Here is a 25,394-nt window from a genome sequence, read left to right on the forward strand (position 1 = left end):
GAAACTGCAACTGCATCCAATTAAGAGTCAAAGCATATTTTATTTCCTCTGCTCAAGAGACTTTGAAGTGAAGAGTAGATTACAATTAATTTTGTTCTTGGATGTTGAACGTATGAAACAAATGAAATAGGAACAGAAATAGGCCAATCAGCCCCATGAGTCTGCTCCATCATTCAATAAAATCATGGCTGGTCTGAATTCTATATTCCCAATACCCTGATAATATTTGATTTTCTTGTCTAATAAGAATCTAAAATTCAATAACTCTATTTTCACTGCCTTCTGAGGCAGAAAGTTCTAAAGTCACAACCCTTAGAGGAGGAGAAATTTTTAATGTATCCTCTAGTGCTGGGCTTGCCTACAGGAGAAAACATCCCTTCCACATCCACCTGAGCAAGACATTTTAGGATCTTTTATATTTCAATCCCATCATCTTATTTACAACCTTGTTCTTCTACTCTCCAGTTAAGTGAGCCCAAGCCTGTCCAACCTATCTTAACCTATACAATAACCTACTCATTCCAGGCATAAATCTCCTAAACCTCCTCTGAACCACTTCCAATGAATCTCTATCCTTCCTGAAATGCTGAGATCAAAATTGTGCAAAATTACCCTGTTACTGAAGGGTAACATCCTTATTTTTCTCTGTTCTTCTTGAGGTACTTTTATAGAGCGAGAAGGTGGCTCAGTACATCTTTACAGTCATAGATTAACCATGTCATGATAAGAATGCTTTATACTTTGATGGTTTCTCCATTCTCGAAACATTTAAACAACGGGCATTGTGTTTTTTGGGGGGCATGGTGCAGGTTGGCACTGCAAAGGTCACATTACACATCCACAAATAAGGTTCAGTGAACTGAGGAAACCTATCTGCTTTAAGGGCTTCTAAAAGGCATTCCTGCTCTCACTAATGTCCACTGTGGTGGTGGTAGCAGTGATAACAATAGTGTGTATTTGTGGCTGAACATTAATAAGTCAGTTTCTTCATAATTTCTTCAGTTCTGATGAAGAATCACAGAACTCTAAATGTTAACTCTGCTTTTTCCCACAGATGCTGACAGACCTGTTGAGTTTCTCCAGCAATTTCTGTTTTTTGTTTCAGTTTCTTCAAATACTGGTGACATGATCTTCCTCCCTATGGGTTTAATGAAGAGATCCTCCCTCTCCCTCTTGGCCTGTAGGACATGAACACATGCAGTGAGGCAATTTCAAAATTGGAATACGATCTGGAAGGGGTATGTCGAAAAAGCTCTTGTGGCTTTTGGAAGATTGAGCTATAAGCTGATCAATAGAATTTCCATAAACCCTGGTATTCAGTCACTTTGTAGATAAATGTGCATTTTCAAGCAGCATCAGTTGTATCCCTCCATACACTAGTTTCTGTATTGAGTTATTAGTTTAGTGCTTGAATATAAATCCAACAACAAATAGTAATGTCATTGGATATTGTGGAGGAACCTCTGGAATCTATGCTGTGTTAGAGATTTGCACCAGAGCCACCTCAAAAGGTAACCTTTTTAATGGGTTAGTGAATTGGTACTAGAAGTGGGAACTGATTAAATAAATGCTAGCTGTGCTGTTGGCATGTATCCAACTCTCCACGGCTGATGGACATTTGCATGGGTAATTACATTGAATTTGTGGCTGGGAACAGTTGGTCCAGTCTACTCACTTCTCAGTTTTTTTCTGAAGAACGGCAAAGGTGATTGGACCTGAAGATATCCAGAAATATAATGCGGCATTCAATGTCTTGGGGGGGGGGGGAGGCTTCCTGAAACAAATGTCACAGATACAGGTGAAGTAATTAATAAGACTTCACTTGGGGGACAGTTACACTGTTGTGTTCCTGTTATAGATGAGTGCTCTTACTTAGAGATTGCTGCAAAATAAATTTAGGAATATTCCATGTCTGCAGGGTAGGTATTCATAAAAATTATTCAATACAAATCTTCAGAATATTGAATACCTATTAGCTATTTGTTAGGGTCTTTAATTTACTTATAAAATTTCAGAAAGGATTTCTTTTAACTTTTTTTTAATTTAAGTGTGTTAACTGAAACTCATAAATGAGGCATAATGAATCAGGAAGAACATCTAATTTAACAAGTGACAATCTATTATGTATTACAATAGTTATTAAACCCCCCTGTCTGTGCATGCTCATCACCATCATTTATCAATGACTGTTCTCTGTCCAAAAGCTATTATTTTATTCCAACAGCTTTATTATTTTCCAATTGCATTGTCTGACTTCACACAGTGATGATAGGTGATCTGTCCACATTGATAGATTTTCATTGTTACCTTAAAGGGACTGAAGCATGGTTTCTTTTTTTAAAAAAAGTTAATGAAAATCATTTTCTTTGCTCCACTCTCCTCCTAAGTGTATGTGTGTGTTTATATGTATTGTTCAGATTCCTTAAGTTGTATGTTGTTGCGTCAAATTAAAGAAATCCATTGCTGGCTGGTTATAGTTAATTTGTGCCTTGACACTTCCAGATCATGCTCATGCATTAATACTTTAAAGATTCGACAAAGTGATGATTATTGTGCCTGGAAATCCTATTCACACCTCCAAGCTGTAACGAGGCATCAAGATGTTAATGAGAGAACTCCAGCAGCTATTTCTCCTAAACCCAATTTCACATCCTCCATTTTTATTTTCTTGCCTTCTTGCTGCTGCCTCCACATACAATTCTCTGGGTGCCACGTGCTCTCCAGTGCTTTGTCCATGTGGCTGTTCAGCAGAGATGAGGCATGTCACAGGCATGTCTTGTCTTTGCCTGACCTTCACAAATGCATGTCCTCAGCAGGAGTGACTGACTACTGGTCTTCAATAGGATGGGGAGAGAACTCTCCCCACCGACATCAATCCAGCAGCCATGAGAACAAAGTAGTGTGATAAAGTACTGTTTTCTCTAATAGGGTCTAATTGGAATGATCATAACCTGTTAACCATCACTTCATTGAATATGCAAAAACAGTTCACTTTTGACAATGTTTACCTTCCAATGGCATGCACACTAAGCGTAATCTGTCAAATAGGTTGGTATCTCTCATAAAGTTGTCAAGTTAATTCAATTATAATTCAGTCATCGCAACGCATTGTCCTTTTTTCACTGTTTTTAAAAAAAGCAACAAGTGCTTTTTGGAGTCAATGTTAAGAACATATATTCTCATGATAATTGCATAATACAGAGACTGTTGCACAGTTTTGATAAAGGCCATCAAGCTGCATATCCTTATTTCTTACTTTCTAAGCAGGGATGACGGGAAACTTAGCCTCAGGCTTTGTTTGGTACATTAGTTAATTTTTAGAGGTTTGTGCTCTGCCAGAGGTGTATGAATTGGCTATTTGTATATTCATTAATCATTGTTCTTTCATGTTTATGTACCTACATTAATTTGCAGCGGCTGCCCGTCTGCCCAGTGGGCTAACGTTTGCTCATTCTGAAATTGATTCCAATTCTTTTTGATGATTGCCATCACTTTTTGATGTCAAGACATTGAACACAGTAATCTCAATACAGTTTATTCTGCAACAGGAATTGGCTTTAACGCGATTGAAGAATTTAGATAGTTATTTGTAGACTGTGAACTTTCTTTACCTGTATTGGCTATAATGTGATTCTGGCCCCATTAATTTACATGGTGTGACTATTGCGCTGTTTTCTTACAATGCAAGATTACACAAGAACAGAACTTTCGCGTTATATCACAACCTGAGCTCCATCTATCCTAACTTTTAATTAGTCGAACCTTTATTATGCAGTGTGATGTAAAATGGCCAGACAGAGTTATAAAAGGAATATGTTTTTGGCACCAGTGTAATTCCCACATCTGTCCAAAGTCTATAATTAGGAGAAATAAACCATTTTGCTTGGGCAAAATGCAGAATGCGTTCTGCATCCAAAAGTACCTTAATAAAGATGTGGCTGAAGGGACTAGTCCAAAGCAGTAGATAGAGTGCATATAAATGCACAAAGTTAATCCACTGCATCCTGTTCTACTAAAATCTTGTCTGCCTTCAGTCCCCTCTCACATCTCTACAGTGAGTCTCTTAAATAACTTCTTGTGTTTTAAAATGTTTAAAATGGCTGTCCTGAAATTTGCAATAAACCTGTTGATGAATTATTGCAGTTAGATCCTAAATTCACAACAAAAGCAAGAGAGAAATTTATATCTTGACTATTTTTGAGGATACCAGCTGTACTGCAGTTCACTAAAGGGGCAAAACATGTTTCATATACATTGCTGTGCTGCTAATGTAGCAGTTTAGTATGGATTTATTCAAAGATATGAAGTCTTTTAAATGACTGGAAGCACTGTCTGTTGTATGGCTTTGGCAATTTTCTGGATGCCTGGGAATATATAAAGCATCTCTGAAAAGCATGCTGATCGCTCCCGTTAGCTGGATTACACAGCTGTTTATTGCCAGCTTCAATTCCATTTTGCTTTGCACTGATAGTCTTCAAACACTACAATAGGAATCTAAATGGTGCTCTTTGGTGAGAGTTGTATCTCCACATCCTTTTCTCAATACTGTGGGAATCTGTACTGTCTCAAACTACAAACTGTGCTAAAACAAGTTGAGAATATCTGAGTGTTCCCAACAGCTCTGATTTTTCTCAAGATAGTTTCAGGTTCTTGATCATTCCTTGTTTGCTCTTGTATGAGCTGCATTTTGCTTCAAAGCATGTTTGTTGCAACAGAGCTGCGTTGTGATATCAAGGAAAAGAGAGGGGATGTTAATAGTGTGGCGTTTAGTGTGAATTTGTGCCTTTTGTTCTCTCCTAATCTCCATTGGAGCTACGTTAGAGCTGGATTAAGTTTAAAATACTGCTTGCATTTAAATGACCCATTACAGCTCACTATTAGGACCCGTACAGGCCTTTTGAGCGATGTGTTAGAAAATTCCATTTTCACCAGGAGCAGTGTATCCCAGTAAGGAGTTTGGAGTTTTGGATTGGCAATACCAATCATAATCTGGAGGCCCAAGATAATGCTCTGTGAATAAAAGTTCAAGTCCCGTCATGGCAATTGATGGAATTTTAAATTCCATTAATAAATCTGAAATATAAAGCTGGTTGCAGTAATGGTGACCATGACAGCATTTATTTCTTTTAAAAAAAAAGCAATCTGGTTCCCTAATGTCCTTTAGGGAAGGAGATCTGCCATCCTTACCTTGGTCTGGCCTGCATGTGACTCCAGACCCACAGCAATGTGGCTGACTCTTAGCCGCTCTCTGCAAAGGCCTGGGAAATCACTCCATTCAAGGACAATTGGGGCAACAGATGCTGCTCTTGCCAACGACTTACAAATCCTGTGATAGAATACCGGGGTGGAGGGAGAAAAGGTTTTGGTAGGGGTCATTTGAGGATTGGAGAAGACTAAGCTGGAAGTAGGTCACAGGTCCGTATGCCTCTTATTTTGGCAAGTTTCATTCTATTTCATGCTTCAATTGGAGTACAAATTTGCAGTAGGGCGAGTGAGCTTTACACATTTCATTATAGCCTCAGCACAAGACTGGTTAACTGCAGAAATGCTGTAGAAACACCGTTTGCAGACTGATGTGTTTTAAGGCTTCCAGTGAGGTACATTTTAGAGAACCTTGTTTGTGTACTTGGTAATATGACCATTTAGGACACCTCTTGACGTTTTGACTGGTTAACTGTCAAGGGCTAATCAATAAACAACATTATACTGACCCAACAGTTTATTTTAAGCAAAGGTAATTATGAGCCTAGGGCATCAATCTGCTGCTAAAACATGAAGTTCTTTTGTGGGTGCCCTTGAATAAAAGAGTATTGTTATGAGTATGCGCTTAATCGAATAGGCTCCAATAAAAATTTCATTTGGAGGATGGTAGGGCAGAAGGGGGACCACGATGCTGAATAATAAAACCTTTAATAGCTACATAGAAAAGATGCTGATTACTGAAATTGGTGATAGCATGTGGAATTAGGTTTAATTGTCAATCCAGACACTTGAAGCACTTGTCACGTCATTTGTAATGCTAACTGGAGACAGTCATTGACAATGCAGTAGTGTTTGGCTTCCAATTTGGATTTAAACCACAGCAAGAGCTGGAGAATCGTGGAAACTATCTCATTTGTCAAGCCAAACACAAATGAATAAATATTGCACATGAACTAACTGCCGATTAGTAATTAGCAACAGATTGATGTTCAGTAAACCTTCAAGTGATTGCATTGAAGGCCTAGTGATGGAGATTTAACACTACTGCCACACTAATCAACCCAAGTATCATGATGCCTTTCATTTAAACAAACTAGAAATTATATGCAATCAAATACATTGGATGGAGTTTAATTTAGATAAATGTGAGGTGCTGCATTTTGGAAAGGCAAATCAGGGCAGAACTTATACAGTTAATGGTAAGGTCCTGGTGAGTGTTGCTGAATAAAGTGACCTTGGATTTGCAGGTTCACAGTTCCTTGAAAGTGGAGTCCCCAGTAGATGCGATAGTGAAAAAGGCATTTGGTATGCTTTTCTTTACAAATCAGAGCATCGAATATAGGAGTTGGGGAGGTCATGTTGCAGCTGTACAGGATATTTGTTAGCCCATTACTGAAATACTGCGTGTAATTCTGGTTTCTCTGCTATGGGAAAGATGTTGCGAAAGTTGACGGTTCAGGAAAGATTTACAGGGATATTGCCAGGGTTGGGGGGTATGAGCCATAGGAAGAGGCTGAATGGACTGGGCCTATTTTGCCTGGAGCATCGGAGGAGGGGTGACCTTTACAGAGATTTATAAAATCATGAGCAGGTAAATAGACATGGTCTTTTCCCCAAGGTGGGAGAGTCCAAAACTGGAGGACACAGGTTTTAGGTGAGAGGGGAAAGATTTAAAAGGGACCTAAGGGGCAACTTTTTCACGCAGAAGGTGGAACATGTATGGATTGACCTGGCAGAGGAAGTGGTGGAGGCTGGTACAATCATAACATTTAAAGGGCATCTGAATGGGTATATGAATAGGTCTTTGAGGGATATGGGCCAAATGCTGGCAAGTGGCACTAGATTGATTTAGGATATCAAGTTGGCATGGCAAGTTGGACACAGGGTCTGTTTCCGTTTCTCTTATGACTCTATATTCTCTGCATGTACATAACTTTTGTTTAGAAAGTGAGAGATCTTTTTTAGAAAATTATTTTCTTTTTAAAGGGAAATTGCTGTTTATGGAAAAGAAAGGCTAGGAGAAAATGCAGAGAGTGAGAGCAATTGAATAGCTGTCTCAAAGAGTCACCATTCACACAATAGCCTTACTTGCCTCCTTTGCTGCAATACTCATACCATGGCATCTTCCAATGCAGGCAACCATTGGTTTCCAATGAACAAATTATCGATAAACACTGAAAGACCTGTGGATGCTGAAAATCGGAAACAAAAATAAATTGCTGGAAAAGCTCAGCAGGTCTGGCAGCATTTCAGCAACCTCAGCATTCTGAGGAAGAATCACCTGGACCCGAAACATTTAACTTTCATTTCTCTCCACAGATGCTGCCAGACTAGCTGAGCTTTTAGTTGTGAATACATTAAAAATGTATGGTGCCTTTAAAATGACACAACCATGGTTGTTCACAGGAGTCTCATAAAGCAAAATATGGCACTGACCTGGATGAGCTATTGGGTCAGATGACCAAAAACTTGATTCATTGTGCTTTCTTGACATGCAATGCGTTCTGAGGAAGGGCCACTTAACATTAACTCTTCTTTCTCTTAACAGACGTTGCCAGACCTGCTGAGTTCCTCCAGCACTTTCTGTTTTTGATGCACTCTGGATGTTGGCTGTTGAAATAATTGAAATCAGTCACAAAATAGTACCTTGGTTTGCTCCCACAATCTGATAAACTCTATCCAATTGACTCCTTGCTTTTGTGTGCTGCAGTTCAAGTTGTACCTTGTACTTGAACCTGTCTGCACTTCTGATTTTTTTTTTCTTCCTATTGCTGAAGGCACAGATTCACAGTTGAAGTGTGATTCCAAAGTCTGAGGGCCCCAGCTACCATTGCTGTGTTAAGTGATTAGTGCTGAGTGAACTGAAAAGGCCAAGAGACTGTTCTGGTGTGTTAGACTGAGTGTATGGGAGGGGTGGGTTAATTTTACAGCAGGCCTGAGTTAATCAATTGTTGGTATTCTGTCACTATAATTAACTACTTTCACAAAATGAAGCCACTTGGGATAATGGAAGGAGGTCATAACTTACTGACAGCTGAAACAACACTTTTCTTTCCCATTCGGCGGAGCCCCATCTGTACTGGGGACGTAGACTCTGTTAATGAACAAGTTGCCTAAATTTGCTGATTCTGCACCAAGAGTATGTCAGCAAAAATACTCGTACAAACCTATTCTGCCACTTGGGAAATTGAATGTCAACAGTTTTTATTCAGTTGTCTGGAAGCACGGAATACATGTAATTTCTAATGCTGTTAATTTGTTTGTGTTCTGTTTGAACTGGTTTTGCAGTGAAATCCAGAGTCTTGTGGTGGTACACTGTGTGTAACTGACCAGCACCTGAGTCACAACAACTGAGAGTTCACCGGTTTGGCCCTTCCTCTTGAGTCAGTAGTTTCATTGTCCGCCGTGGCTCTGACCACCAGCTCTGTCAATCTGTGAATCTGAAGGTTTTGTGAGCTGAAGTCCCACTTCAGAGAGGCAAGCAAATTCACTGCACTCTCTCTCTTTTGCTTGGTCCAATTTCACTAGCCCCCCAATGATCCAAAGGTGCTGCTCAAAAGAGAGGGAATGGACCTGAGGGGCAACATTTACACACACTCGGTGGTTCGTATGTGGAATGAATTGCCAGACGAAGTGGTAGATGCAGGTACAATTGCAATGTTTAAAAGACATTTGCACAGTTTACGTGAATAGGAAAGGTTTAGAGGGGTATGTGTCGAATCCAGACAGGTGGGATTAGTTTAGTTTGGGAAACTTGGTCGGCATGTTGAGTTGGACTGAAGGGTCTGGCTCTGTGCTATATGACTCGATCTCCGTGCCTTGGAGAGCACGTTAACATTCAACCAGTGCTCTGCTCAATGTATCTCATTGCTGTTGGTTTGTCTCCTTTCTCAATGCTGCACCATTTCGGTAAAGTACAGTGAACTCCCTGTTATCTGGTATGTAAGGAGGTTAGAGTTGCAGTAATGTGAGAAATACTTTATGAATGTCATAGATCATTGAAACAGTCTTGAATTTCAGCATAAGCATGTTGCAATTTTTTAAAACCCTTTTCCAGTTGTTCAAGTTTCCATTTTCTGCTTCAAAGTCAGCGCGTTTTGTCTTTAGACATTGCATGGATGTCGTCTTGGGCAATTTAGTGGATTGATTGGTGAAAACGTTTGGATATAATGTGATCACAAACTTAAATTGCTGCTACCGTAATTGCACCTATATGAGGGAGGGCAATAGATAGGGCTGCTACTGGTGGCTGGGAGAATTACTGCGCGGCAGGTATATATATACATATATGAACTGGGAACAGCAAGTTCAAATAGATGCTTTTTAAGAAACATTTATAAAAATGGTAACTTTTCTCTGAAACATTTGCTGGTTGCTTTCAAATTCCAGCAGGAAGTTGATTGTACATGGACTACAGAAGGCTTTAGGTCATCCTGGGTTTTTGTAAGATGTTGTGTACCCTTTCCTGTGGACTCTACCTGCCAGGTTCCTCACACCTGTTAATCCTTTATGGGATGTGCATGACTGAGAGCATGGTGTGAGGAGAATTTTGGACTTGGCTGTCATTGTAATTATCTGTCCAACAGTGTCACAGGAATGGAGTGTATATCTGAAAGTGATCAGCGGTAACTGATAATCTTTGCTAATATTTCAATCATTGGCAACCTCTTAACTGTTAATCATAGGGAACTGTTATTGGCTGTTACAGTCAGTTTCCCTTCACCAGAGTCCATGTGCAGATCAAAGAAATGCATCGTTCTTATGCACTTAAGAATCACAAGCCGCTAATATTTGAAATTGTGAAAGACTGATCTTTTATTGTAGTCAGGTCCAGGAACTTGTATTTTTCATCTGCATTGGGGGCTTCCTAAAATGTCAAATAAAACCCATGTGCAACATGTTTCTGACTCTGCTTTCCTCTAACTGACTATTGTTAGTGAGGTATTTTCAAGTCTTGCTGCCCTCTTCTGTTTTGTTCTTGGATTTAATTGCCAGATGGATTCAATCTACAATGAACCCATGCCATGCTCTAGGCCTCTGCTTGTTTTTTTTTCTTTCTCCCCTCCCCATATCATTTAGTTTCCTCCCCCTCAGTTCCACCCCGACTTAACCTGAGAGAGGATTCCATGAGGATTCAGCTCCTATTATGTGTGCTCTACTAACTGCCTATTTTTCACATGTGAACCTCAGCCTGAAATTTTACAGGATCACTGTAAATCGCCATAAATCACAGAATCAGTTGCACCACTGGAGGAGGCAATTTGGCCCCTCGTGTCATCGTGCCTCTGAAGGAGTAATTCAACCAGTGCCAATCTCCTACCTTTTCCCCATAAAGATCCGATTCTCCCTTGGAGGTTTCGATTGACTCTGCTTCCACCACCCCCTCTGGTAGCACCTTCAAGTTCTCAACCACTCACTGTGTGAAGAAGCAATTCCTCATGTCATGCTATTGCTTCTTTTGGTAATCACCTTAAATCTGTGCCCTTTTGTTGCCGATGCTCCACTATTGGGAATAATTTCTCTCTGGTCACTGTGTTCTGAATCCCTCAGGGTTTGGGCACCACTCTCAAAATCTCTTTAAGCCCCATCCTTTCTGGTATATCTGCATCTTTGAAGTTCCTCATCCCTGGAACCAGAACTGGACACAGTACACTGGTTGGTGTTGAATTTGTGTACAGATTAATATAACTTCCTTGCTTTTATTCTGTATATCTCTATGAATAAATTTGCAGTCAAGCCTGACCCTCCTTGCCTACTATTTGCACATTGGTATCAACTGATATTTACTGAGCAGAGCATAGGGAAAATGAGGAAGGCTCACTTGACCTGAAACATTAACTCTTGATTTCTCTCCACAAATGCCACTAGACCTGCTGAGCTTGTCCAGCATTTTCTGTTTTTGTTTCTGATTTCCAGCAGCCTCTGTTCTTTGTTTTGGGGGAAAATGTCTCCTGATAGGAGTTTCCCTCCTTTCTCCCAATTGTACCTGATCAATTCCAGTCTTCAGTTAGTGCCAACAGTGCACGTTAGAGTCTCAAGAAGGGCTTATGCCCGAAACGTCGATTCTCCTGTTCCCTGGATGCTGCCTGACCTGCTGCGCTTTTCCAGCAACACATTTTCAGCTCTCAATAAGCTACCACCTTTGGGGGTAAGGCAAATAGGCAAATTGCAATTTATTTCTACTTCCAAGCAATATATGTTTGCAGCACAGTTGACAGAGGAGGCTTGTGAAGCTGCTAGAGCATTCAGCTGCATGAAAGATTTACTGTTTCTCATCGGCCCAGTTAAACAGAACCGCTATGTTCTAACAGTTGTTAAAAAGAATTGGCTCTGTGTACAAAACAAATGCTGATCGGTCTGAGGAAATAAAAGTTTCTTTTAATCCTTATTTACTGAGATAGAATAAATAAAACTTAAATTTAAACATGCAAGTGTGTAACTCTGTACCAGCTCTGTTGACATCGCAGGAGTTTGCTGGGTAAAGATTACATTACAGCGTGGAAACAGGCCCTTCGGCCCAACAAGTCCACACCGACCCGCCGAAGTGCAACCCACCCATGCCCCTACATTTACCCTTTACCTAACACTGCGGGCAATTTAGCATGGCCAATTCACCTGACCTGCACATCTTTGGACTGTGGGAGGAAACCGGAGCACCCGGAGGAAACCCACACAGACACAGGGAGAACGTGCATACTCCACACAGTCAGTCGCCTGAGGCGGGAATTGAACCCAGGTCTCAGGCGCTGTGAGGCAGCAGTGCTAACCACTGTGCCACCGTGCCGCCCGTTGTTGGAGAACAGATAATGACTGAGTGTAATCTGTAATTGTTAATGTTTTTAAATGTTGAATTACCAATATTTTACCTACCAGTCTATCTATTTTATTTATTTATCATGGGTCTTGAATGCCAGCATTTGTTGCCCACCCTATTTACCCTTAAACTGAAAGGCCATGTCTAGATCATTTTAGAGGCTGGTTCAGAGTCAACCATGTTGCTGTGGAGGCAGAATTGTGGTAGGACAGACCATTTTAAGATGTTAGATTTCCTTCCTATTAGGACTTTAAACAATTGATGGTTACCATTACTGGGACTACAAAACTAACTTGCAATAATTTTTACTTTTTTAAAAAAAAAAAATTTGAGCTTCACTAGCTGCCAGTGTGAGAATTGAACCCATGTCCCCAGAAGATTATTCTGGCTGTTTGGATCACTAGTCCAGTAACATTACCATTATATCATTGTCCCCAAAATGAAATAATCAAGTTAAAGTTGTGCTCTTAAAAATGCACCAAATGTAGGATTTTGAGGCAGTACCTCAACAGGGAGAAAGTGAGGACTGCAGATGCTGGAGGTCAGAGTTTAAAAATGTGTTGCTGCGCTTTTCCAGCAACACATTTTTAAACAGTACCCCAACACCCTTGGCTTGCAACTCTGTCCATTTTTTGCAGGACTGAAACAATTCCTTGTGCATTCTGAACTCTGCAATTGTTGCACTTCATGGACTATTATTAATAACATCGCGGCTGAAAGTAAAAGAAAACTTGCTGATTCGGGCTTCCAATGTGCTATTGGAACTTCAGAAAAGTTGGCACCTGCATCTGCAGAGGGTCAGGATGGTTTAGTGTACCCTAGGAGGTTTTATCACCAATAACACCAGCCCCATCCAGTCCTCTTCATCTCACAAAACATGAGGACGTAAGAAATGGAGACCAGAGTGAGCCATTTGGCCCCCCAAGCTGTCCTGATGTTTATAAATTCATGGTCAAAACGTGTGGCGCTGGAAAAGCACAGCCGGTCAGGCCGTATCTGAGGAGTAGGAGAGTCGTTACGGTTCGAACATAAGCATGATGAAGAGCTTATGCTCGAAATGCCAACTTTCCTCCTCGGATGCTGCCTGAGCAGCTGTGCTTTTGCAATGCTACACTTTATTACTCTGATCTCCAGCATCTGCAGTCCTCACTTTCTCCTTGTCTATAAATTCATGGCTGATCTGCCTCTCACCTTGATTACACTTTTGTGTCAGCTGCTCCTCTCCCTTAAACCCTCCAATATTTCAAAAATCTCTCTACCTCCTCTTCCAGTGATCTCGCCTCCACAACTCTGGGGTGGAGAATTCCAGACAGCCACAGTTATGAGCTAAGAAATTCCTTTGCATCTCTGTTTTACATGAATGCCCCCATGTCCTGCAAATGTTCGGAGGTGAATGGGGCAGTGCTGTGTGGGGAAGAACCTGCCCTATTTACTAGCTATGCCTCTGACTTTTCTGCTGATCACGTTTCAATTCCTGCACAATCCTGGACGTTTTGACAACCCAAGAGGAAAATCTGACTGAGTTTGTTTATGTGGAGTAAGGCTGTGTGCCCTGCAGCTCTACCTTTATGTTCTGCCAATCTGTGGGCTTCAGTGTGAAGATAAAACTGAATTTGATTTCTCATTTGGAAAGGATTTCTTGCTAAAGACTGTGTAAGAGATAGGAATTTCCATTATTCCACCTCTTCCCCCCCCCCCCCCCAATAACAGGGTTTAGATTTGAGTGGACTTCAACAAACTCAGTGTCATTCTTTGGATAAAGTGCTTTAAGGCAGTGTATGAATGCAGTGTTATTATGTTAATACTAGAGAGCCTGCCTCATTGGTGTTAATGGTGGTTTGCAAAGAAATGCATGAAGGCACAATACAGCTGTCCCGTTAACTATATGTTATGAGTGTTGTACGCTGTGCGTTTACAGTTCTTCTCTTTTTTTTGTCTTTCAGTGAGGGCGTGTTTAAGTGTCCTGAAGACCAGCTCCCACTTGACTATGCGAAGGTAAATGATCACTGCAAATGCAAATTACCTTTTCCTCATAGAAACTTCTACTTTGCATTCACCAATTAGAGAGTCTGAATTACTAAGTGTAATTTTGCTGTAATTTATCTGCCTGTTCAGCACAGCTCCGTTATCTGTGAGGGCTCTTGTATTTGTGTTACCTCAGGGGTCCTGCTGTCTTTTGTCATCTTATTCTCCACGGCACTCAGCCACAGCTCTGGTAATTGTTGTAATGAGCATGCCTTCAGGCTGTTCGTCATCTTTACTCTTTATTGTGAGGCTTACAAAAAGCCTTTTCTTTGATGGTTGTCTTCCTGGTTGGCTATTGTGCTTTGTTGAATGAATAAAGCTGTTGCAATTCTTCTCTCTGCTTTCACCACTCAGTTTTCTGTGGTCCAAGGAACTGCTCTTCCTATATGCTTCTAGGTAGCAGGTTAGGGCTGCTATTTACAGACACTGCAAAATGTCTCCAGTCCAACCCATGCACAGAAATGTTTCCAATGAGGAATGGTTATTAGAGAGCCAGCAGAGCCAATATTTACTTTCTGCTGCTTTTCCTATCCCTATTGGCACAGGACAATGAGAGCCATTATTACACCCTAACCCTGCACAGATTGAATCGGGCTCCTATTAGTTCCGTGGAGTCGCATCACACAGCTGATGTAGTTACCTGAATTTTACAACTTTATAGCTCTTTTTTAATTCCAATTTGGGCACTCATTTCCAATTCTTACATTCTGCCTTGGGCATTGTGCTTTGTTTTATTGTGAACAGAGTGGTTGTGAAGACAGGAGTTTGAAATAATGTAAATAAAGAAGGGGATGCTCTGATACTATAGCTATGGTCCGAGTTCTTCAGTCCTTCTAGAAATAAGTACAAATATAATGAAATAGACTGTATGACAAGTGCATGAGCAGTTTGTTAAAATAGTAGCTTTTTGCTAAATTTTTGACTGCTATAATAAATGAATACTAAGGTATTTGACCAGAAATTGAGAGAAGCTAAAGAACTTTTTTTAAATGTAGTTTTTCCTTAATGTAATGTGACCTTTCTAGTAGTTCAAAGTTGTCCTGTCACATTCCATTAACTATAGAGCAACAGCTGCATTTCTTCAAGATTTTATGTATTACCCACGAAATCCATTGTGTTTAAAAATACTTAGAATTAGGTTTTATTGTCACGTGTACTCAAGTGCAGGGATACAGCAGTACATTGAGAAGTTTACAATGTTTCAAGGTGCCATCTCTGGTACAATGTTCCGAGGGAAAAAAGTTCTTGGGTAATAAGTAGAAAAATAACGATCTAAGTTAAAAGTTCAACAATTTAGTTCTTGTCACTATAAAGTAATAAATAAGAAAAACAGTTGAAAGTTTGGAATTAGAGTCCTCCTTTCACCATAGAGCCATAGGCCTGCAGTCACTCCACACCAGGCTTTCTCCAGAAACCCTCAAACTTCTCACTCACACAGACACACACACAGGCACACACATCCCTGCCCTCGGCATAGGCTGTCAGAGTACCACTGTGGTGCCACGGGCTGTTAACAGGGCTTTAAACAACAATGCGTTTGACAACGGCATTTTGTTTTTACTCTGTATCTTGTGTTTAATCTGTTAAAATCCAACTAAATAGCATCTGACTTTCAGTTATAGATCCAGGCTCTACAGATTCATCTGACTAGGGAAATGGGCACTTGTCTTGGCTGATTGCAAGGGATTGAAGATGCTATTTATTCTAAACTTGCTTTCACCCAGTGTTATGGTGCCAAAAGGGCCTGCGATTGAAATCACTTCTCATTCATTCTGTTAGTAGATTGAAAAATTAGCACAATGAATGCGGTTATTTGTCAATAGGTGCTTGAATGCACTTTGTGAAATTGCTTCCCTTTTTCCATCTGAGCTGGCAATGAAATCCCAACATGGGGCGAGGTGCTGGGAAATGCGTCTATTTTTATTTCGTACTATTTCTATTATTGCAGGTGTTATTTCTTCTCCTTTTTGTCCTCCCTTTACCTCTTTAATCTCTAGACATCAGAAGCATTTGTTCTAAGGGACAATTTTAAAGAAAAGTCTTTTCAGATTGAACATTGAGGTTTACAGTGTTAAAACGTTTAGCTTCCCCACTCTGCTTTCTAAGCTGTAAATCTTTCTCTGTTTGCGAACTCTAGCCTTAGCTTTTCTGTAGACTTTGAAAAAAGTCAGGAATTAGGATTTTAATGTTTCCTAATGTTTTAACCAGGTGCATCTCTTGCTGGACTCTGTCCACGGATTGCATCTCTACTCTATTCTGCTTGCACTTGAGAATTTCAGTGAAAGCAAGAACCAACAATGGAACACTGAAACACTTAGCTGAGGCAAGCTTTCTTAAACACACACTCCCAAGCAAATACAAAATGCCATAACTGCTGAAACCTGTGATTTAGAATAGAATATACTGGAAGCACTCTCTGAAAAGATAAATAACAGAAGTTACTATTATCAATCAGTTTAGACCAGTGCTTTAGATCAAATGATCTTTCCATTGTAATCATTGATTGTGTGCATCGTAGAATTTCTTAAAATTATTTGGTTAGTGTGAGCTGCCTTAAGACCATAAGATATAGCAGCAGAAGTAGGCCATTCAACCCATTGAGTCTGCTCCACTATTCAATGCAATCTTGGTTGATCTGATAACCCTCCAACTCCACTTTCCTGCATTTTCCCCAGAACTCTTGATTTACTTACTGATTAAAAATCTGTCTATCTCAGCCTTTAATATACTTAACAACCCAGCCTTGACAGTCTTCTGTGGTAAAGAATTCCACCCATTCACCACTCTGACAGAAGGAAAGCCTCCATGACTCTGTCTTAATTTGAGAGTTTAAGATTAAGAGTTCGCGTTTATGTCCTCTGGCCCTAGACTTCCACAAAAGGAGAAAACCTTTCAGCATCAACCCTGTCAAACCTCCATAGAAAATCTTTTTATGTCTTAGATGGGTCCTTGTTTTGGAGTTGAGTTAAAAAGGGCGTATTCATTTTTTTTTTGCTGTGATTTCAGATGGAAAAGGCTGGTTGAGTAAGACACCAGAATATTCCTCGTTAGATCTCTACTGTATACTGAGACAGCTGTTACAAACCTGGGGCAGGAGGGTGGTGCTTCAACTGCTTTTGATGGTCCTGGAGAAAGGAGTAGATAGAGAAACATGAGTTCACAATTGAGCCCCTTCAGCTGGTTCTGTCATTCAGTCGGATGAAGGGCTTATGCCCAAAACATCGATTGTCAAACTCCTTGGATGCTGCCTGACCTCCTGTGCTTTTCCACTGCCTCTCTTTTCGACTTTGATGTCCAATATCTGCAGTCCTCATTTTTTCCCATTCAGTCAGATGGTCTAATCCTCCTTGACTAAAACAAAACGCAGCAATCCCACATTTGGAATTTCTAATTGCCAGCGTTTATAGCTTTCTGAGTGAAGAAAGTTCTGTACCTAGGTAATGGACATCTGGGAACCACAGTTGATACTTAATTTCTTTCTAGCCCCGAAGGTTATTTGCCCAATCTTTTTTTAATATTCATTCTTAGGGTATGGGCAACACTTGGAAGGTCAGCATTCATTAACTATCAGTAATTGTCCTTAAGTGGCCTCTCACATCAGTCAGAGTACAGGCAAGATTGAGCCCCATTGCTGTGAGTCTGGAGTCGCATGCAGGTCAGACTAGTTAAGATTGGCAGATTTCATAGAACATAGAAAAGCGCAGCACAGAATAGGCCCTTTGGCCCACAATGTTATGCCAAGGATTATTCCTAATCTAAAATAAAATAACCTAATCTACGCATGTCTAGCAGTCACTTAAATGTCCCTAATGACTCTGCTTCCACCATCACCGCTGGCAACGCATTCCATGCATTCACAACTCTGTGTAAAGAACCTACTTCTGATATCTCCTCTATACCTTCCTCCAAATATCTTAAAACTATGACCCCTCTTGCCAGTCAATCCTGCCCTGGGGAAAAGTCTCTGGCTATTGATTCTATCCATGCCTGTCATTAACTTGTATACCTTGATCAGGTCTCCTCTCTTCCTCCTTCTCTCCAGAGAGAAAAGTCCGAGCTTATTCAACCTTTCTTCATAAAGCAAGCCCTCCAGTCCAGGCAGCATCCTGGTAAACCTTCTTTGCACCCTCTCCAAAGCCTCTGTATCTTTCCTATAATAGGGCGACCAGAACTGGACACAATATTCCAGGTGTGGTCACACCAGGGACTTGTAGAGCTGTAACAAAACCTCGTGGCTCTTAAATTCGATCCTCTGTTAATGAGAGCCAAAACACCATATGCTTTCTTAACAACCCTATTCACTTGGGTGGCAACTTTGAGGGATCTGTGCACTTGAACACCAAGATATCTCTCTTCCTCCACTCTGCCAAGGACCTGCCTTTAATCCTATATTCAGCGTTCAAGTTCGACCTTCCAGGTTGAACTCCATCTTCCATTTCTTGGCCCAGCTCTGGAGCCTATCTATGTCGTGTTGCAGCCTGCAATAGCCCTCGATGCTATTAACGGCACTTCCAACCTGTGTGTCATCAGCAAATTTACTAATTCACCCCTCAACCTCCTCATCCAAGTCATTTATAAAAACTACAAAGAGCAGAGCCCTGCAGGACACCATTCACCACTGGCTTCCAGACAGAATACTTTCCATCTACAACCACTCTCTGCGTTCTGTCAGCCAACCAATTCTGAATCCATTTCTTTCCCTTACGTACAATTGGTGAATAAAGTGGGTTTTCACAACAATCCAAAAGCTTCGCAATCACCAATGCCAACTAGTTTTTTTAATCCAGATTTATTTATTAAGTTAGTTTTAAATTCCCTAACTTCAGTGGTGGGGTTTGAACTTGTGTCTCTGGGGTACAGCCCAGTTGTCTGGATTCCTAGTCCAGTGACATTGCCGCCTCCACCCAGTAGTGATTGTCCAAGAAGTTTCTGTGACAAATGTATTGCTATTTTCTGTTGCCATGCAATCCATCTCTGAGATGAACATGCAATTCGCCATGAAACCATTTCCCAAATGTCTTTGTCTACTGCTGTCCAATGTTATAGTGTTGACAAATTGGCCATGATGGAGTGCAGAAACTGATCGTAAGGTAATATATCCTAGCTAGCAACTCTGCTCTCCCATATGGAGCCATATAGTTTGCCAGTATACACTGTCCAAGCTTAAGTACGCATGTGTTTCAAATTGTGGGGGGTTTTTGATAGATAAGCAGGGGAATCTTTCCATTGGTGGGTGTGTCGGTAACTAAAGGATTTTAAGGCAATTGCAAAAGAGCCAATGAAGGGGATGAATTTTTTTATTTGTTCTGAGAGTTAGGATCTGGAATGTATTATTTCAGTTCCTAGCCTGTAACAGCAGCTGTGGATCATCCACTTCTGACTCCAAGAAGGGAGAGCACTCAGTGACGTTTCCTGCTGCTGATTGTGGGGCCCTCCGAAGTGAGAATGTGGAGATCGGGTGAAGGCAAGGTTCCATCCAGCTTTGCTGCCCCCAATAAGCCAACTTTCTGCTAAGAATTAATATCTAGCCTGGCAACATAGTGAGAAGTGCAAATTGGGGGTGGTTCCTGAAACACATTATAGCATTCACTGGTAGCGTGGTATGTTAGAAGTAATGAAGAACTGAATTTACTCACATATCTCACTGAACTCTTAGGTGCATGTAGTGATCTTTGAAAACCCTTCATGTGTCATTTCCCTCGTCCTCGTGTGTGTGTGTCTGTCCCCGTCCTGATTTAGGATGAATAGGATAGTCTTGGTTTCCTTTGTTTTTACATCAAATGCAACCTGTCCCCACATTTCCGTTCTGGCCCTGAATGCATTTGTTCTTCCGTCACTAGAGACAATAAGGTTTCGGTTAAGGTTCCAGTACATTTCAACAGGAAAAGCCACAGTCTGCTCAGTAAATGCTTTCTGGAGGCTTGGCTAAAGAAACTGCTGCAGCAGCAAATCACTACTGAGCCACAAATCTCAAGGAAATGGGACGAAAGCAAAGAATCAGTGTGTAAATGATGCGACTGTCTTTCCACATTGGATCTCTTGCGGAAAAAGCAGATTTTGCTAGTTGTTTCCATCATTGTTTGGCACAAAGTCTGATTTGTGTGAAAATGAAATCTGTCTGCTTATTCCCTTGATAGTGAGGCAAAAACATTTAAATTCTTCTCTTGTTGCTGTGGTGGGGATGAGTGGCTCCATGATGCTGGTGTGCAAGTTAATTGGAAACCCCATGCTGGGTCAAAATAATTGCCAAGGAGAGGGTTTCGATATTAAAAATAATTTCTTTATCCAGCTTGCCTTTTCCCAATGGGCCTGTTAGTCAGCTGAGCATCAAGTGTATTGTTGATGGAGAGCTGTCCGTAGCTAACAGGCTACCCATCCTCTTTCATCTTCCCCTACACCACAAAACCAGCTCTTCAGATTTTATCTTTGTGAAAGGTGCTTTTTCTTTTTAATGTCAGGATGGCTCAAAGAATATCACAAAGCAATGACATACTTCCTTTTTGTGGATTTGTTATTTTTGTAATGTAGGGAATGGGATGCACAAACAGCAACAAAGATGGGTACAAAGTCAGTTATTCCCTCAAACTATTCTGCCAATCACTGATAACTTAACTGCTCAGGTAATAACCAAACCTTGCCCAATATTCCTTCATACTGGTGGTTAACGATAATATATCAATCTCAGACTTAAATTTAACAACTGATTTTGCGTAAATTGCTGTTTGTGGAAGAGAGTATAAACTTCCACTGTCTCCGTCTAAAGAAATGTTTCCTATTTCACTGCTGAAGGCTTAAACATTTTGACAATGTTTTGTTATTCTAGTTTCCCAAGCAAGGTTAAATGCTTTCTCCCAATCTATTCACCGTTCTAAACAACCAAATCGCCCTTTAAACATCTAACTGATTCTAGATTATTTATTGTCTCAATCAAGTTTGATCCTTGGTGCACATGCAAGTGTACAAGATGTCTCCCTTTGTGATCTTTTCTCTTCACTTGAAAGGGCATGCTGCCCTTGGTCGAATGTCTTATTCAAAGAGCAATTTCTGATTGTGTAGAGTCTGCCTAGAACTGTGCTGTTAATCCAGTTTTAATGGTATTGTATGAGGGGTGTTGTGTCAAGCCCATTGTCGATATGTCTTTGAGAGATGTGCTCATGATATCATTGCATGTTAACTGAGGATATAAAATTTCCTACTCCATTTTCCCTCCAATCTCTTGCAATATGGTACTCTGCTGGAAACATGGTCCTATGTTGCAAACTAGTGATGTAATATTAGCTCAGATACTTATGTGCCTGATGAATTGAATGTTTGTAGGTAATAGTACTAATAGAGTCATAGAGATGTACAGCATCAGTCCAACGCTTCAGTCCAACCTGTCCACGCTGACCAGATATCCCAACCCAATTTAGTCTCACCTGCCGGCAGGTGATAAATCCCCAGGACCTGATCAGGTGTACCCGCGAACTCTGTGGGAAGCTAGAGAAGTGATTACTGGGCTTCTTGCTGAGATATTTGTATCATCGATAGTCACAGGTGAGGTGCCGGAAGATTGGAGGTTGGCACTGTTTAAGAAGGGCGGTAAAGACAAGCCAGGGAACTATAGACCGGTGAGCCTGACCGCAGTGGTGGGCAAGTTGTTGGAGGGAATCCTGAGGGACAGGATGTACATGTATTGGGAAAGGCAGGGACAGATTAGGGATAGTCAACATGGCTTTGTGCATGGGAAATCATGTCTCACAAACATGAATGAGTTTTTTGAAGAATGATGAGGGCAGAGCAGTAGATGTGATCTATATGGACTTCAGTAAGGCGTTCAACAAAGATCCCCATGGGAGACTGATTAGTAAAGTTAGATCTCATGGATTAAAGGGAGAACTAGCCATTTGGATACAGGGCTGGCTAAAGGTAGAATACAGAGGGTAGTGATGGAGGATTGTTTCTCAGACTGGAGGCCTGTGACCAGTGGAGTGCCACAAGGATCAGTGCTGGGTCCTCTACTTTTTGACATTTACATAAATGATTTGGATGCGAGCATAAGAGAGACAGTTAGTAAGTTTGCAGATGACACCAAAATTGGAGGTGTAGTGGACAGTGAAGAGGGTTTACCTCAGATTACAACAGGATCTTGACCAGATGGGCCAATGGGCTGAGAAGTGGCAGATGAAGTTTAATTCAGATAAATGCGAGGTGCTGCATTTTGGGAAAGCAAATCCTAGCAGGACTTATACACTTAATGGTAAGGTCCTAGGGAGTGTTGCTGAACAAAGAGACCTTGGAGTGCAGGTTCATAGCTCCTTGAAAGTGGATTCGTAGGTAGATAGGATAGTGAAGAAGGCGTTTGGTATGCTTTCCTTTATTGGTCAGAGTATTGAGTACAGGAGTTGGGAGGTCATGTTGCGGCTGTACAGGACATTGGTTAGGCCACTGTTGGAATATTGTGTGCAATTCTGGTCTCCTTCCTATCGGAAAGATGTTGTGAAACTTGAAAGGGTTCAGAAAAGATTTACAAGGATGTTGCCAGGATTGGACGATTTGAGCTATAGGGAGAGGCTGAATAGGCTAGGGCTGTTTTCCCTGGAGCATCGGAGGCTGGGGGGTGACCTTAGAGGTTGAGGGGCATGGATAGGATAAATATACAAAGTCTTTTCCCTGGGATTGGGGAGTCCAGAACTAGAGGGCATAGGTTTAGAGTGAGAGGGGAAAGATATAAAAGAGATCTAAGGGGCAACCTTTTCACGCAGAGGGTGGTACGTGTATGGAATGAGCTGCCAGAGGATGTGGTGGAGGCTGGTACAATTGCAACATTTAAGAGGCATTTTGATGGGTATATGAATAGGAAGGGTATGGAGGGATATGTCTGTTTGATTCTTAAATGCCATGATATCCATTTCTATTTACTTATTTTCCTGGAGACAACATGAATGTTGCCATATCAAGTTAAACTCCCTGTAGGAAGCAGTCTCAACTAAGTGAAAGAATCCAAGCCTTTGCAGTGTGGTTAGCAACTATTTCATTCAGCAGCTGGATTTTCATAGCTCATCCCAAGGAGACAGCAAGCTCATCAATGCACCATGTTAAATCATTTGAGCTAAAGTAGCTTTGTCATCTGTGACTCTTTAATGTGCCTTAAGCTTGGAGCTTCCTGACTTGACGACAAATGCTGAGTCAAATTAACCTGTTCCCTTAGACAACCAGCACAAACCAGTAACTCGTTCCTTAGAGAGGCATAAGGTGCCATTCAGCTCCTCAAGTCTGTTCTACTACCCACTTAGATCAAGACTGATTGATTGATTTGCATCTGACTGACTTTCAATCCATATCCCACGCTGCTCCTACCTGATAAAACCTGGTCATTTTCCATTTCTATAGCCATTTATGGGCAAGGAGGATCCATTCCTCTTGAAAAACCACAAGAACATGCAGTTTTCCAGTAGACGCTGGGAAAAGTTCTTGATGTTTAGCTGTTCAGCATTGGTAATTCTTTCGTTGCCACCTCAGCACCAAACTGCAGCCCCACGAACTCTCTGTGTTTGTCTGTGAATTGTCTATTGTACAGTCCTCATTTCTACAAGTGAAATGTTTGTCTTCATCAGATCCACTTCCCACAAACCTCCAAGAATTCAAATCACTAAACTCAATCATAAAAGTGCATTGTGAGTAGTTGAACTTTGGACAACACAGTATCTTTCAATAGTGGCCAAGTTAAGAAGCCTAAACAGCTGAGAAACCTACCACAAACACTATAAATAAAACCATCATCGTCCGCTTTAGAATTGAACACAAGCAGTATAACTAAACCCTTTTCCACTGCCAATAGTTCCTTTCAGTTTTTTTTATTTGATTCAGATGGAACTCCTCATTTTGGTCTGACCAGTCCTCCGCTTGACTCTAAATTACAGACAGCTTTATTCAAATGGATGTCAAAGCTCTGTATCTGGTCTGCTGCCCCAGCTTTCCACAGTTACTATTCTGCTCTTTGACTGAGTGACATCAGTTTTGATGCTATTCTTGTGTGCTGGAAAGTGAGATGTACGCTTGGGAGTGTGTTGGATCAGTTACCTCATCCCTTCACAGCAGACCGATCAGTGGAGTTCTGGGTCAGTTCCATGTGGCTGCATAGTGTAACATGTTCTTAACTCTTTGTGGTGTTGAAGGCCTCTTGTGGTTAAACTGATGCCTGTGATTGTGAGGCAGTGGAGGCTTTTGATAGCTTTTCTTTCTCAAACATTGGCATAATTGCCTTTAACTGGGATAGAAAAATGCTATGTTCCTTCCTCTAACTTTGTTTTATTTTACCTTCCTTCTACCCTTAATGATGATTAAATCAAAGCTGGAAGTGCTTTCTATTCCTTCAAGTAAAGGCTATTTATCTTTGAGAAGAAGTACCATTGTGAGGCTCAGAGATCTTCCCATTCTTTATCCCCCACACTAAAATCAACATGTTCCATCTCAAATCAGCAGAATGCTATGCAGTCAAACATTCTGCTGTTTGATCTCAGCAAGCACTGTGTGGCTACAGGCCAGAGGTGGGTGACTGTATCTCTCAAAGATGGCTCCACCTGCCTTGTGAGGCAGTGAGGGCTTGGTTTCTTCGGGAGTCAATTCTTGGGGTGGCATGGTAACTCAGTGGTTAGCACTGCTGCCTCGCAGTGCCAGGGATCTGGGTTTCAATTTCACCCTCTGGCAACTGTGTGGAGTTTGCACATTCCTCCCATGCCTGGGGGGCTTCCTCGACGTGCTTCAGTTTCCTCTCACAGTCCAGAGATGTTTGGGTTAGGTGGATTGGCCATTCTAAATTGCCCCCATAGTGTCCAGGGATGTATAGGTTAGATGGATTAACCGTGGGAAATGCAGGGTGTCAGGGATAGGGTGAGGGGTGGCTGGGATGCTCTTCAGAGGGTTGGTGTGAATTCGATGGGTCAAATTTCCTGCATCCAAATTGTAGGGATTCTATTGTTCTAACCCACACATTCGGTGACTAAGCATTAAACAGATTTGATGTCGCAAAGATGCTGATGTTTATTTTCAAAACTGCCGCTTTCTCATTTCTGTCCAGCTGCTGTTTTAGTTTAATCTCCAGTTGGTTTGTGCCAAGTGTAACTATAGTACAAATACTTGAATGTCAAAGAGTTCAAAGTGTACAATGAAGATGTTGCCTTCAGGTAACATGACAAACTTCAGCGTACAGAAGCTCAGATCTCGCACCAACTTTGAGCTATTGTAAATGCAGCCGTGTAGTGTAGCTGCCTTTATGTAAATAACACTGCCGGAGTAACAACCTTAGTATCCTGCTGAGTATAACTCTGAGATGACATGGGTATTTTATCTTGCTAACCTTTTGAACCTTGAT

The 25,394-nt window shown here is 41.1% G+C and overlaps 1 protein-coding gene across 1 annotated transcript in view; it reads left to right on the plus strand.

Moving 5' to 3' along the window:
- LOC122563987 (TNF receptor-associated factor 4-like) overlaps positions 1–25,394 on the plus strand; it is a 96,249-nt gene that overhangs the window by 52,961 nt on the left and 17,894 nt on the right. Inside the window, exon 2 of the mRNA XM_043718395.2 lies at positions 13,960–14,011. Within this exon, the coding sequence (XP_043574330.1) occupies positions 13,960–14,011 (52 nt within the window). The remainder of the gene's footprint in view (positions 1–13,959; positions 14,012–25,394) is intronic.

The sequence above is a fragment of the Chiloscyllium plagiosum genome, unplaced genomic scaffold (assembly GCF_037043375.1).
Source record: "Chiloscyllium plagiosum isolate Xiang-an unplaced genomic scaffold, Cpla_swu_hap1 HiC_scaffold_31, whole genome shotgun sequence".
Classification (NCBI taxonomy): Eukaryota; Metazoa; Chordata; class Chondrichthyes; order Orectolobiformes; family Hemiscylliidae; genus Chiloscyllium; species Chiloscyllium plagiosum.